This window comes from Ictidomys tridecemlineatus, chromosome 7, assembly GCF_052094955.1.
Source record: "Ictidomys tridecemlineatus isolate mIctTri1 chromosome 7, mIctTri1.hap1, whole genome shotgun sequence".
Taxonomy (NCBI): Eukaryota; Metazoa; Chordata; class Mammalia; order Rodentia; family Sciuridae; genus Ictidomys; species Ictidomys tridecemlineatus.
This window is the reverse complement of record NC_135483.1, coordinates 140,935,918-140,951,845: the sequence shown is the minus strand read 5'-3', so window position 1 is coordinate 140,951,845 and position 15,928 is coordinate 140,935,918. Positions and strand designations below refer to the sequence as shown.

Here is a 15,928-nt window from a genome sequence, read left to right as displayed (position 1 = left end):
GAGGAATTAAATCAACTCAAAGAGCTCTCCTCTTAGAGGCTCACAAACCAACAGGGGTCTTTTCCATCAAGCAGAAATTTACAGAGAGCCTTCCACAGGTAAGGGGTTTGGCCGGGCCAAGAGGGCAAACAGGTGCTGCGGTAGGTGCAAACACCTGTATATGTGCAGAGGCTGACTTCTGTTAACTTGAGGAATTCTGAGACAGCTGGAAAAAAAGTACTATAATCATTTAGAGGGCCTCCAATTATCAGGGGTAGGGGCAATAATGGCTGCATATTTGCTCTCTCTATCCTAGGCCACTATGTGGAAGACATTTAAAACTAAAGATATTGTTCATGAAGGGCAAGGTTATGAAGCCTAGGTTTCATTCTAAGAATTGGCTGCTTTACTGACAGGTGCAAGTATGTGGCAGAGCATTAGGATAGGCTGGGTATCAGATAGCTAGGATTCAAGTTGCATACTGCCACTAACTTGCTGTCCCTAGACATCTTGGTGTCAGTCTTCCTTTCATAGGTTGGACTGGCTAGTGCTTCTCACACATTTTCACTCAATGATATTTTCTCAAACGTTCCACTCAATGATGGAGGGAGGTGGGTGTATATGGTGGCACAGCACAAAGTGACAACCTTGAAATGTCTGTAAAACCCCATGTTTCATATTAAAACTTACATATTTCTCATCCTACACTCAAATGATGTAGACTTTAAAAAAACAAGAACACTAACCACCACGTCACCTCAGGAAGATGTTCCATATTTGATTTGTGGCACACCCAGGGGAATGGATGCTGACATCCTGATTATTCATATTCTTGTATCATTTCAAAGATATTCCATTTCCTTTCAGATTCATGTTTACCTCAAGTCCATACCACTCATCTTGAATAAAGAGACAGAAAACTGACAGTCATTTAGAACCCCTAATGCTGACTCGGTCTCATTTTCTACACCCCGGAGACTCAGTAAGGCCATAGGTCATTTTTATTGACTCAATGCACTGACCATTGGACTAGGATTACAAAGACAGTCAACTGAGCCAGTGGGCACAGGAAGCGAAGACTAGGCTCTCCTGCTATGGAATTCTAGCGTTCACTTCCACCCTGCCCATCGCACGTCCACCACTCAACACCCTGGTATCCACCCCCTCTGTAGGACACTTGGAAACTGCACCAGTCAAGACAGTACCAAACTCTGGAGCTGCTGCTACATGGGAAAAGGTTTTGCCATACCTCAAACAAGCCTTGGAAGAACTTCACACAACAAAATGCTGCAGTTCTCTGTAGCTCAAATATAGTTTAAGGAAATGGAGTCTGCCAAACAATTTTAACACATTGCCATTTTCTCCTCCTCCAAGTCCCACATTTCCCCTTCCTCTCCTCAAGTAAACAATGGCATGGCTCCCATCTGCCTGTGAACTGCCCCAACTGCAGCCCCCCACCATAGGAAAACTTAACCTTTGACCTGACCACCAAAGGGTAATCTCTGCTATCCACCAGACTGTAAAGATAAGAGCTACAAAACTGCCCGCATGTCAGAGAACAACATTCCTATTTTAAGAAAGAACTCACAACTTTTACTGCACAACCCTTGAGGCAGGGTGACCAGCATCTCCATTTTAGTGATGAGGACAAGTCAACAGAATGTCATATGGATAGAAGGTGAGGGAGCTGGATTTCAAGTCCATAGCCAACAGTCTCTAGGACTAAGTTGTTAGTCCTGTGAGGCCAACTTCTGTGCAAGTATCTAGTAACTTATGGCTAGTGATCTAATATTCACTGAGAAATCAGAAGCAACCAAAGAAATTCACACCCTCCCCCCAGGATGCCTACCTCCCTACCTGCACCTGCACCTTAACATGCCTTCCTTTCTCAGACAGTGATCAGTTAGTTACCCATGTTCCAAGACCCAGGCTAACTGCCCCACCTGGGTTTCCTCTCACCTCCTCGCAGGTTTGTCAGCTACCCATGTTCCAAGATCCAGGCTAACTGCCCCACCTGCAATTCTACCCTTCCTGCATTCACTTTTCCTTCTCTACTGAATCATACTCAATGAACCAGCTTACTGGGACTCTATCCCATCTTGGCCCCATTTTCCCTCCAGCTTCTTGGCTCTGCTCTCCTCCCCAGCAAACTTGAGAGTTCCTACTCTGTCTACAGTCCTTCCTCTCCTGTCTCTCACAAACCTCCTCCAGTTGGCAATGCTCCTCCTCAGTAAGCTTAGGTGTCATTTGACGCTAGTGACCCACGCTCCCTATCTGAAACCCCTGCATCAGGTGGCTTCCAGGACAGTACTTCTACTCTTCCCACCTTGCTGGAGCTGGCTGCCCTCCTCTCCCTAACTCCCGCATGGAGAAGCCCCAGGGTGCAGTCCTTAGCCTGCATCCTTGGTGATCTCATTTAGTTCGACATTCTAAATAAAACTGACAAGCCCTTATTATTTTTTTATTTCTTGTTTTTAGATATCGAAGCCCTTATTTTTGTCCTTAACCCACCCTTTCCACCTGAACTTCAGCCTTGTTCAACTGCCCATCAATAACTCCACTTGAGTGTCTAACATCTCAAATCCAGTGTGTCAAAATCAATATTCCTACTCTTCCCCCAAAATCTATCCCTCTCACCACCCTCCCTAAACCATAATACAACTTCATCCTTCCAGCTACTCAGGCCAAAACCTTGGACACCTTCTTTTCTGTTCTCTGCCTCTCACACCTCCATGGCATCCATGGGAAATCCCATTGACTCTACTTTCAAAACATCCAGAATCCAACCGCTTACTATCATCACTACTACTACCTTGGTCCCAACCACTATCCCCTCTCACCTGTCATTACAGAATCCCCTTAATCACCATCACTACTTCTTTCCTTGCTCAGTCCATCCTCATTGTAGCAGCCAGAGAAATCCAAGTCAGAAAGTGTCATACTCTTCTCAGAACCTGACAATGGCTTCCCATCTCTTTTTGACCCACCAGGCCCTGCAGAGTCTACTCTCAAGGAGACTCCTTGCTGCCTTGTTTTCCTGACATGCCAGGCATGCATGCTGCTCTCTCAAGGTCCTTGCACTCTCTGTTCTGCCAAGAATGCTCTTCCCGCAGAGGTCTTCCCTGGCTCTCCCATTGCCAGCCACTCCCCACCCACTACTGTTAGGGTCTGTAAACAAGTCAAGATGGCGTCTGGCATTTTGCCAGAGGGAGTGGCTTGTGAGGTGGTGCCAGGCAGCCATTAAGTGTGGAGATTCCTTATTGGTTGACTGCTGTATCGAGTTTATGTTAATTAAGATAAGCTGTGTGGAATGTACATATACCCCTCCTGTCCTACAATAAATGGCTCCCACTCCTGCTGTATCAATGTACACAAGTTGCTCGTCACCCTCCGGTTATTTTGCTGCAGCCGGACTGCAGCACCCTACTCCCTTCCCTTCCTCTATTATTTATTGCCATCTAAATTCTGCACTTATTACTTTGTTGTTGTCTGTCTTCTCGGTCAGAACCTACATAGGGATTTTATTGTGTTTGCTGCTGTACCTCCAGCGCATGCTCCGTGATATCTGTTCATCTGTGAGATAACTATTTCTACAGGGAGCGGGGAAGCTGGCTATGGTTTCTCTGGAAAATCTAGAGCACAGTCCCTTCAAAGTCTTCACTTCTCTCTCATGTTCAAATAGGAATAAAACTCCCTATGTCTTTTAGATTGAAATGGAAAACAAATATAAATCAATACACATGCACACACCAAAAAATGAACTTACAGAGACCAGTTTCTTATTCTAAGTTATAGAAAAACCGTGTCAGACAGCTCCTGGATGCTTCCAAGCTTTTGGTAGGGGCAGGAATCACCATCTGCCAAAGCTCACCTCTTGGGATCATTCTCTAGGGAGGGTCCCTAGAAAGCCTCTCCATACACTTACAAGCCCTTTCTCAGTCCTCAGTAGCAGCCCTAGCAAGCGTTAGAAAGTTCTTGTCTTTCTAAATTGGTTTATCTGATGAAGTATTGACGTGGCCTTACCTTGTCCTAGACATTAAAATGTTTCTCTGATCCCTAAAGTCCCCTCCTGCCTTTGCATCTACTTCAGCAGATCTCCTTCATCCTTCCCCAATACCTAGTCCTTGAGCATCTAGAAGAGCCCAGCACAGTCCAGACTGATCTCTGCACTTCAAATTCATGTAAGGCCTCTTTATCACTCTGGTTGTTATATTTTGGATCATAAATCTCCTCCAAAGGCACATGTACCAAAGGCTTGATCACCAGCCTGTGGCACCATTAGGAGGTGGTAGAACCTAGTGAAAAGAAGTTAGTCACTGGTGTCCCTGAAAGTGGTACTGGGATTCTCATCCCTGCCTCTCCCTGTTTTCTGTTCACCATGAGGTGAGCAACTTTGCTTTACCATGTGCTCCCTGTCATGGTATTCTGCCTCACCACATGACTTTAAAAAAAAAAAAAAAAATCATGTAGCCAACTGATCACAGACTGAAACCTTTCCTCCTTTCAAGTAAGTTGGTTTTCTCAGGTATTTTGTCATATCAATAGAAAGCTGATTGATACAATCAATCTTAAAGTCCGTTAAGTTCTCAGCTTCTTTCCAACTATTGTCTTAGGTTGGCTCCTGGGCCTAGTATCATTAGCAGTCACAAGTCAGTGACATTTACCTAGAATTATGTCTCTGAATGTCCATCTGATCATATCTGAGCTTCTTTAAACTTTCCCTTACTTGCAAACTCAGGTTGATTTGTGTTACAGCAACGCTTGATTCCTTAAGCACTATACACAGATCTCTATAGCTCACCTCCTCTTCAGGTCTTCCATATCTTTTTCCTACCTATCTCTAATCTCTCTAGAGTCTTGGAGATTTCTCAACATTTCCATTCCACTACTTTGATGTTTCAATATCTTCGTTCTGAAGAAACAAGCAACCGCACTGCCAACAGAAGGGAGGTCTGGCCATTATCCGACAGACACATGGCAGGAACAGGCCGAGGAAAGACTTTTCCCTCTCCTCATTACGGACAAAGGGGGACAGGATGGCCCCCTCATTCCACACCTCTGCCTATAATTCTATTGGATCCTTTAGTTCATTTTATATCATGGTACTTTCCAGGACCACAGAAAACGAACTCTTTGATCAACAGCAGCATGACCCAAAAAGGGTTTGATCTGCAAGGACCGAGTGGGTATTTGGTTCATTTTAGACCCAGAGTAAGATGTCACTGTTTATTACATTTCCATGACGCCCTCATTATGAGTCCGCTTTTCAAAATGAAGAAACCAGAGTGACCTTGAAATCACTAAGCAAAGCAAACAGGCCTTGAGTAAACAGGCATTACCCTATGCTTCATTTTCTCCTTATATCACAAACCAATGTGCCCCTTCCTAATTATTCCAAGGTTTATTTTTGTCTCTATACTCCCAGGGTTAGAAAGCCTATTTCTCCAAAAGTTTTTTTTCTTATACTATATCTGACATGGCTTTTCATAAAAAGTAAGCTTCAGATTATATGACATGCAACATAATCTACCTGGATGGCAAGTAAACATGCAGATACTCGTGGCTTCACATCACTTTGTTTTCTCCCCTCTGTGTGACCGCTTTTAGTGTCACTTCTCCTCTACCTCAAAATTTAGAACAGTCTTCTTTAGCATTCAATTGGGTTTAGAGACTCAAAGGTTTTTTTGAATGGTCTTTTTGCCAATTTGGGAATCAATGACGTGACAGCAGCAACCAACACTGAACTCCAGCATGAATGTAAGGTGGGCAGGAGGTGGGGGGGGGGGTCTGCTCCCACTCCAGCCCATGGAAGGTGGTATTCTATAAACTTGTCAACCTCAGGATTTTGATGTGCTGATTTGGGACTGTCTCGCCTCCTTTATCTAAACAGAAAAGCCAGATAGCAATAGATCAGATAGTGGTCATTCCACCCTGTTATTAGGCTGACAGGAACTGAGTCTGGTGAAGGGCCCATCTGCCTGCTTCGATTCAGGACAAATTAACAATTAGCCTCTGACATCAGTTCCAAGAGACCACTGTTTACAATTCTCAATGCCAGTTTAACAAACAAACCTAAGAAAAAAAACTACTTCTACAATTTGACCAAGTATTATCCAACCATAGGCAGTTTCCCTGTCAATAATCAGATCTATTTCCATGCAAGCTCCTTCCTACCACACATCAATGCCAAGCAAAAGATGAAGGAAAATAAATCATCAACTCTGCCCTGAGTAGTAGGCAAATGACCTAGCCTCCCAAGGATAAGGATAGGCATGTTTTCAGAGCCAGAGGTCTGAGGAGTCCTGGAAAGCAGACTGCCCAACCCACCCTCAGAGGGTATTCCAGGCTCTGGGCCCAGGGAGTCTCGTCATGCCTTGGGCACCCATCGGCCCTTTCATCACCTCTGAAAACTGAAACCTCCCTGGGATTTATTTACTGCTTGGTAGCTACAGAAGACTACAGGGCATAGTTCTTCTGAGATGTACCTTCCAACATATGGTAACTGAATTAAAGAAAAGGAAAACGTACACTTAACTAGTATAAAAATCAAACCCAAAAAGGGAAAGCACATCTAGTGCACAGGCGGGCAGCATGGGAAATGTGGATAGAAGAACTGGCCACATCCCCTGTATGACCTGGTGTCCACATTTCTTTAACTGAACAAAGGGGCAGGCCAGAACTAGTCTAAGGATGATTATCCTTGCTTTATAGCCCAGGAAAGGGAGGCATGAAGAGGTTAGGTATCTGTATCATGTCATAGCTAGCAAATGGCAGAACCAGAGTTGGCCCTGCTGGCCCTAGACTCAGTTCTTACCCATTACACTATGTGCTGCCTCCTGCATAAAGGTGACTGTAAACTTACACTGCAGGAACAGAATCCTGGAGCACACTTTGGAGCAGATCTGGGCTGTGAGAATCCCACCTTTCATAAAAAGAAGAGTCCCCAAGTAGCAACCCTGATGACATTTAAGAATTCCTAAGAAGATGGGAGGAAAGGGGAGGGGGGATAGTAGGGGATAGGAAAGGTAGCAGAATACAACAGTCACTAATATGCCATTATGTAAAAACGTGAGTGTGTAACCAATGTGATACTGCAATTTGTATTTGGGGTAAAAATGGGAGTTCATAACCCAATTGGGTCAAATGTATGAAAGGTGATAGATCATGAGCTTTGTAATGTTTTGAACAACCAATAAAGAAAAAAAGAACTCCTAAGGATCCTTCCAGACATAAAGTTATTAATTATAGAGTTGTACCCAAATCCAAAAGGGGAAAATAGGCAAGGGGGGGTGCATTGGCCCCTTACACATTCCTATAGTACTCAATCTTTACCACCCTCCCAAGAGGCTGGTGGGAGTGTCACACAGGCCTCCAGACCCCCATTCTGTAGCTCTTAGGACCCCCACCAAGGGGTGAGCAGCCTCTCCCCTATTCCATCTAAAGAATTAAATATATCTAAGATTCCCTTGCTATCCTTGAGTAACTAAACTGTTCACTATCAATTCACAAGTGCCCTAGTGTGCTTATTCCCATTTGACCCCCAACCTAGTCAAGCTGCTTTCAGGACTTCGATGCTCCAGCCATGCTTCTCTAGCTAGACTCCTTGTAACCAACAACCTGGCATCCTGAACACCCACTGTAGTGCAGGTCAACCTGTGTCTCTAGGGTTAAGTTCTAAAGTCTGCCTCTAGGGCAAAAGCCAAGGGTAGTAAAAAAAAAAAAAGAAATCATTCACGAAAATCCCCGAGCTGGGACATGGGCCCTTAAACTCAACCAGCAAGAATTCTTGTGCGACTTCGCATTACAGCTATAGCCTCCATTTCCCTCAGCACAGCGGGTCACCAAGGCCTAAGCAGGGAAGGGCAAAGGGTTAAATAAAGGGACTTCTCCCTCTCTTTACCCTCAGCAGAAGAGTTGATTTCACAAGTTAAATTGAGTGTATGATACGACTTCATGGTACTTGCAAGGCACAGGCTAGGTGCTATCAGGCAAAGAGATGAGCATAAGATCCCTGCCCTCACATAAACTATAATCCAAATGGGAGAGAGGAGACCATCCCTGAAGATGAAGGACAAGAGTCAAACATCATAACTGTCAGATACGTTGCTATCAATAGTCACAGGAAGAAGGTGATGTGGGGTAGGATAGGTTCTTGAGATTTGATTAGATTCTTTCTTTAGATGGGCTGACTCAGCACTCACCAGTGTTTCAGGCACAACTGGCCTCTCATCCAAGCATATGATGGTATTTTGTTTTGTCTCCAGTGTCCCTCTTAGAAATACCACAGAATTCACTGGCCATGTAAGATGTTAGGTCAAGGTCCTTGGGGAACCTTGTACCATAGTTTCAATACTCCAATTATAAAAAACAAATTAAATCTCAACATAGTGTTAGGCTTAAACAAGTCTATACTCTAGATGAACTGCTTCATTATAATAGAGAATCTTATTCTATGACCCTTGAACCTGACTTTCCCAGCAAATTATTCATACCACATAAATACTTTGACCCTTTCTTCCAAACCTCTCATTACCTGGATGGTCTCACACTAGTCTGTGTTAAAATTAAACCCACCTATTTCTGCTTGTTTGCAGATTCTTAAGACTTCCTCCAAGTCTTCTTGCCCATTTTGGATTTTTCTCTGCTCTCAGGACTCAAGGTGACCCAGCAACACCTGAAAGATGGCCCTGTGCCACATGGCACTCTTGAAGAATAAATGAATGCAAGGAAGCAAGTGCTTAGGTACACATCCTGGACACAGTCTGATCCCTGGCTAGCAAGTCGCACTCCAATGCACTTTTTCAGAAGTAAGGTCCTAAAACTTGATCCATGGCCAGTTGGAATAAGGGTCAATAGGAAGAGAGTCCAGGCACCAACATTTAAATAGACAACCCTGACCCATATGGGAAGCAGTTTAATAAATCAACACAATATAGTACATTTCCAAAACTCAAAAGCTTGCCAACTTCTCCAGGTCTAAAGGATATTTCTGATTTTCCTTTTAGAGAAGGCATGAGCATGAGTCAGAAATACCAACTTCAAATCCAGATCCGTTAAGATTCTGTGTAGACAGCTGTGAGACTTTGGAAACGTCTTCACAACTTGCAACTTCTAGTTTTTTCATCTGTAAAGGGAGTCAGACTAGATGATATTTAGTTAAGAAAATATGATTTAAATGCTAGGACATTGCAGGTCTGAGTAAATCTAAGAACAAACATCATGGAGTCATAAAAATAGTGATGGTGGGCCTGGAAAGCTTCTAGAAAGTAGTGGTGATCAGAGAGAAGAAAGTGAGACTTAGGAGCCATTCAAAAAATCACTGACACTTCATTCTCCTAGGTCCTGCCCTATGGTCATACAGACCCATCTCTCCAGAAGGGCTGGGGAATGATTCATAGGATGCATTACACCCACAGTCCTCACCTCCACATACCTTCCACCTTTCTGGATGACTCAACTTTAACTACCTAAGAGAAATTAAAGAGTCCAAAGCACTCAGACCTTGACCTCAGTCACTTCAAATGACCAGCTAATAATCATCTTTCGGAATCTGAAACTTCTGGAGGAAGTTTTACACCATTCCCTTAAGTCCGATGGCTCCCAGAGCTTTAAGAACATCCAATGTGTTTAAGGGCTTTAAGACACAGTATTATTCTGTCATAGAATCTTAACTAGTGTTAAAGATATTATTAAATATTTAGGTGGCATTGTAGAAAATTTAAACCATGAAAATCTATAATGGGTTTTCTATAACAGAATATTTATCTAATATTCCCACACATCTGTGATATTTTACTTCTATCTCAAAGTCATTTGTTCATTAAATTTACTTTTGTTATGAGTCTAATTACAATTCATTGATGTAACTGCTTTAAGTTTCATAAATGTGATTGAGAATTTAAGATAGGAATCAACCAGACCAACAACAACCTTTGGCTTTACTATTTGGCAGTAATACAGTCACAGAATATCAGAATACCTATGCAATACCTGACACACAGTAACTAAGAACACAGATACTGCTTTTAAATTTATCATTAACACCTACCATTTGGTCAGCAAGTATCCCTGTGAGGAGGCACTGAGTACTCTGCATGTCCCTTTAATCCTCTCAACAACCCTATTAAACAGTGTATCTCCTTTATTATATCTTTATTTTATAGATAAAGAAACTAAAGTTCAAAGTAAATGAACATTTACTAAATGGCCAAGAAGGGACACTCTCCACCAGTTTCCTGAAATATTCCTATTCATCTTTTCCACGGAGTTTAGGAAACCTGACCAGTTGTTTTAATCTCACTGGCTCTATTATCCACATCCTTGTTACTAGAGACAAGGGATGTGATATGGGATGCATATGCTGGTTCTCCTGGGAGGACCACTGCTACTCCTGAAGCTGGAGTACTCTAGGAAAGTGTGGGGCAACACCAGTCACAAACCACTGTCACCTAACAGTGTGGTTACTGCCTCTGGGCTCCAAAGAAAGACACAGTCCCCTTAAGGTGGCCCTTTTCCCATCTGATGGTCTGACCAGCTACTCCCCTCAGTGAGCCCTAAAGAAAAGCATTTCTATTAGAAGCCTCAAGCCCAGTCACAAGCTTCTTACCCTGGGGAAGGCCTGCAGCAGCTCTAATACCAGAGAAGCCCAGCAGCAGTGACAAGTTAGAGCAGGCATGTTGCTCACCTTCATGACCGAGATTCCTGGCTAAAAGCACACTGTGCAAATCTCCATCCCAAGGACAACTCTTGCCCCAGTGCTTCTCCTTCACGTCTGCTTGGACAAGTATGCCCAAAAAGCCAGAATGCCAAGGGGAATGTATTCCCTCTGCTGGCCCACAGACACTTGTGCACTAACAAGTTCAAATCATGTGGGTGAAAACATAGCTACACACAGTATTCTAAGACACTAAATGTCATCCATTAACTGAATTAGCAGAAACCACCTTTCATTTCAGATTTACAGCTTAACAATTTCTTCTATGAGAAAGCAGAGTATAAGCAGCTGGCCAGGCCTGCAAACTCAGACCACCTGCCTGCAGACGCCCCTCCCTCAGCTAGTGTCTCTGCTTCACCTAGCAGGTGTTGTCAGAAAAAAAAAAAAAAAAGACTTTTAGAAGCAGATGTACACAACGTTCCAAATTCCAACGATATTAACCAATGAAATCAATGTTCCCAACAGCTCCAAAGTCCCAAAAGAGAGACAGTAAAATATCCTTCATGCTGTGGCTGCACTTTGCTTTCTCCGGTCTGTTGGTCCTGGAAGGACCTGGGTTCAACTAAAGGCCTGGGTGGGGAGGGGGTCCTTTTGTTGTTAGAGTCTGTTTTTCCGTAGCACGGATCAAGAATGCAGCCCCACAGCGATTAAGGAGGCTTAGCTCCAGAATACCCTCTTGGGTCTAAAGAGATCATGTGGGAACCAAATAGTTTTTAAAAGAAAAGGAGAGGCAAAGAGCACCGGTCTCCACTTTCTCCTCTGAAGAGCACAGCCCTGGTGGGGGGTTGTCACTTCCGAACCTTGTTTGCTAAGTCTCAGCTCAAGATCAGACATTTTGCTTTTAGCCCCTTGGCTGAGCCTACCCGGTGCAGGGGAGCAGCGGCCGAACAACTGATTAGGGGACCTGGCAGGGGCTAGGCACACCACTCAGAGAGACTTACTTTATCTAGTTCTGTGAACAGGTGCTTGGTTAATTCCACCTTCCAAAAGGGGGGTGGGGAGCGAGTAAAAGTATCCCCTCTAGGAGCGTACACCCTGAGGGTAAAGTCACCCACTTGGAAAGTTAAGGAAAGTGTCTTTCCAACTTCCACGGAGCGCGCGAGTTCGCCCGGAGACCGGGTGTCCTGTGAGTTTGGGAAAGGCCTGGAACGTCGCTCCAGCAGCCCCGAGGCAGCGATGCTACGACCCTGCCTCCCACCCCCTTCACCAAACACACACGTGAAGCTCAGAAAGCGTGCCACCTGCTGGGGTTCCAACAAACAGGCCCCGGAGGGAAGAACCGGCAGAAAGTACTAAGTTTTCTTTTTTAAAAGTAAACTCTCCTGGGGCCCCGGGTGCCGTCCGCCGAGGTCCGACCTCAGGTTCTCCTCCTCCGAGGGCTGCACAGGGGAGGCACCAGCGCGAGGTGCGCAGCGGGGCGTGAGGGCGGTGGGCGCGGCTTACTCGCGGCCCCCGGACCCGCTGAACCGTGGGGCCTGAGGAGTCCCGGGAAGGGTAGGGGTAGAGCCGGCCGGCGGGCTGCCTACAGGCGGGAACAGGGCGCGCCCTCGCCCCTCCTCGCGCGGGCCCGCGTCCCGGTGGGGGTGGGAAGAGTCGGGGAACTCACAGCCGCTTGTCCTCTGGCTGCAGCTGCCAGTGCATGGCCAACGAGAAGCCGAAGAGGCTCCCGCGATCCCCAGATTTCCGGATCACATTGTCCTCGCGGGTGTCCAAGTTGAAGGCTGAGCCGAGCCGGGGCAGGAGCCCCGCCGACAGGTAGAGCAGGCACAGCTGCCCGGCGGCCGCCATGGGCGGGCGCACGGAGAGGGGAGCAGGGACCTGCAGCGGCCGCCGTGCGCTCCGGGCCGGGTCTGAGGCTGCCTGCCGTGCTGCAGCGGCCGCGGCCACCTTCGCCTCCTCTCGCCACTTCGCCCGGCCCCACCCCCGGGACGGGTCGCGCTCTATGTCCTGCCGCTCCCCCTCGCCGGCAGCTCCGGACCTCTGAATGAGCTCCTTGTTCTCTGGAGACTAGCAAGCGTTTTATCAAGTGACGAGGACGCCGGCCCCGCCCCTCCCCACCCCGCTGGCCCCTCCTCGCGCTCCCTGGGCCGGGCCAAGCCGCCGGCACCTTCCCGACCGCCCCGGCTGTAGAGCGCCAGGCTCCTCGCCCTCTCCCGCCGCCCTTCACCTGCCCGGAAGCAGCGATGCGGGAGACTTGGAGGGAGCTCCGGGCCGAGACGCCCATCCGGCCGGCTGCCCCCTCTGGAGAGAAGCTCTTGAGTTGTGGTTGTGCGGTGCAGGGCTGAGCGAGAAGGATGTTACTACCTGTCAATAAAGATAAGTGCAGGGGGTGCGCCGGCCTCTTTGCCCTAAGCAGCCTGTTACTGAAGCTGTGAGCCCACGTGCAAATGCACACTACAGTCATTCATTCTCTAAGGGCTCATGGAGTATTTAACGTGTCCCAACACTTGAAGACTGGAGCTGCATACTTTTTGGCTCTTCGAATACCTAACCGTCAAAAATGATGATAGTACACACACTGTGATAGTGCTATACAATTTACAAAGCACAGCCCTTACCTCATTTAATCCTAACAATCCTATTACGTGGTCATTTTCGTTTTGCAAATGAGAAAACCGAAGTTTAGCTTTGCCCAGATCACCCAAGGATCTAGAAGTCACCCTGAAGTCAAAAATTTCAAACTTGGTTTCCAAGTGTTCTGATGCTCGGAAGAAACCCCTCACCCATAAAGGATGAATGTTTCAAAGTGGCGCTTAGTAGCTCAGGCCCTGCCCCCTCTCGATAGCCCTAAATTCCTGGTCTACTTAGGGGAAAAACTTCCAGACCAAGAGGCAGTTAGCTCTGAGGTCAATGTGGGTGGCCTGAAGGCTCCTGCCTCCAGGGCATAGGGTGGAGCCTCTCTGGGGGACTTAATTCATCAATGATTCAAACCCAGGGGAGAGAGAATTTAATTCAGGTGTATCCTGAACTTGGATGAGAAAAAAAATTTTACTTTTAAATTTTTCACCAACATCTGAGATTTAGCATTTCCTTCCATTAGGAATGTAGGCAACAAACCACCGTGGTAGAAGAATAAGTATCAATAACCTAGTCACCGATAGAAACTAAGTTTTTTACTTGACATTACAGTTGTTACAAGTATTAAAATAGTTATTAGAACCCTCAGATCTATCTTGTATGTCAAAAAAGAAGTTTACATATTGCTATAGCACAATTTTTAAAAACATTTTGCTAACTATATTACAATATGATTGGTTTCCTTTGTGAATCCATGTATTTTATTTTGTGTGTCTGAAACCTTCTTCCAAGAGAGGTCCATTGTTAATAGCAACCTTCCAAAAGGGCCTGTGGCATGAAAAGGTTGAGAAGTGCTGATCTGAAGGCTCTTGGAATGTCCTCATTGGAACCTGACATTCTTGCATTGGAAACAGAAGCAGGGGAAGAGCTAGAGCTGTGTGCAGCCTTCCTCACCTCAAGAATTTGGACCAAGGAACAGCCTGAATCACTCAGAAAAACTGTGTGAACACCATCAAGGGTCCCCACAGGTGGTAGCAGCTGCTAGAGTGAGTCCCTCAGTAAATGTGTACGCCTTCCTTGCCAATCAGTAACTCCAGGCAAATATAGTCCAAAGTGGGATATGGTGGCTTTAAATGCAGTGGATTATCTTGGAAATCACACTGTTTTAACAAATACTGATAAGGTTGAGAAACTACTAGAAATGATCATCTAGTAAATTAGGGAATATCTGCAGTATAATTTTTCATGTTAGTTGCAGGTTAGCCTTTCTTCTTCATGATAAACATGCTATTGCAGAGAGAGGGTCTATGCTATTATGGTTGAGTATAGTGAACCTCACAGCAGGGTGTTACTCAGTCTGAAACCAGCAACATGGCTGCAGTGGTAACTGAAATAGATCTGATTTGGTTGATAGAAAGCTGTTGCCTTTAGCTCCTCAAGTGCAATAGCTTCTACCCTGCTCACTTTCCTAGGACTCACTTTCCTAGGACTCAACCCTTAAGGGCTCCTTCTGATTGTGTATACCCATGTCATATCAGCAGTTAACTACTCTAAAAATTATCCCTATCTTCTAAGAGTAATTCTGTGAAGTATTCATCACTTCCTTCCTAAGATGTATTTGATAAATGATGTATGAATGGCCAGAGTTATCTACTTGATTTCAAACACTGATTCTGCTCAAATTGAAATTCTAACATTAAATTTAAATATCATAAACATTTAGTGCTACTGAATCAAATGATGCTAGGCAGAAAGTATGCCTATGGGCCATTACACGTGAAAACCTTAGCAGCCATAGGCCTACGCTCTAAGGATCTCCTGCCCAAGATTGCCATACATACCTGAAGGTGAGTCAAACTCTCAGACTCCTAACATAATCTTTTTGAAGATAGTCATCTCTTCCTATCACAATCAAGTTTTGTGACTCAGTTGTTATTTCCATGACAAAGCTGACTTGGGTATTTTACAAAAGTGTATTATAAAAGAGATATTTAGAAGTTGTTCAGGATCCACCAAGGATGTGTCAGTCTCTGGGGCCAGAAATGGAGGAATTGAAATCCCTAAAAAATTTGAGGTTAAAAACCTGGGCAGGGAAATACAAGTTTTAAAGGAAAAAAGAAAGCTGAAACTCGAAGATACTTGTCTGTAACCAAAGGGAGAAAGATAGCTGGATGAAAAAGGCGTGCTAGCCATATAGGACATGGAGTGGTGTGTGTGTGTGTGTGTGTGTGTGTGTGTGTGTGTGTGTGTGTGTGTACACACATGCATACATGGCTATAGAAAACAAGATGTGGTTTGGTTGGGTAGTGGTGCATTCCTGTAATCTCTGCGGCCCTAGAAGCTGAAGCAGGAGGATCGAAAGTTCAAAGTCAGCCTTGGCAACTTAGTGAGGCCCTAAGTAACTAAGCAAGACCCTGTCTCAAAATAAAAAATCAAAAGGGCTGAGGATGTGGCTCAGTAACTCAAGCAACCTTGAGTTCAATCTCCAATACTGGGGGGAAAAGAAGAAAAGAAGATGTGCCCCCTGCAAGAAAGTGCCACAAAAATCCAGTTAACTGACAAAAATGTCTTTTTAATAAAAAGTAATTATAAAACCAAAGGAATCTAAATACACAGTTATACAATCACAGGGAAAAAAAACTTTTTTTTTTTTTTTAAAGGCAGTGAAAGCTAGGGATGTGGCTCAGTGGTAGAGCACTTACCTAGCACACTGGAGGC

The 15,928-nt window shown here is 45.1% G+C and overlaps 1 protein-coding gene across 3 annotated transcripts in view; it reads right to left on the bottom strand.

Moving 5' to 3' along the window:
• Positions 1-12,719, bottom strand: part of Itga6 (integrin subunit alpha 6) — a 79,098-nt gene extending 66,379 nt beyond the window's left edge. Inside the window, exon 1 of one of the 3 annotated variants that reach the window (XM_005324599.4) lies at positions 12,300-12,719. In XM_005324599.4, the coding sequence (XP_005324656.2) occupies positions 12,300-12,481 (182 nt within the window). In that variant the 5' untranslated portion in view covers positions 12,482-12,719. Of the gene's footprint in view, positions 1-10,663; positions 10,683-12,299 lie in introns of those variants that run through there. The other 2 variants (XM_005324598.5, XM_078017598.1) reach the window with 2 other exon arrangements.
• Positions 12,720-15,928: the final 3,209 nt, after the last annotated feature.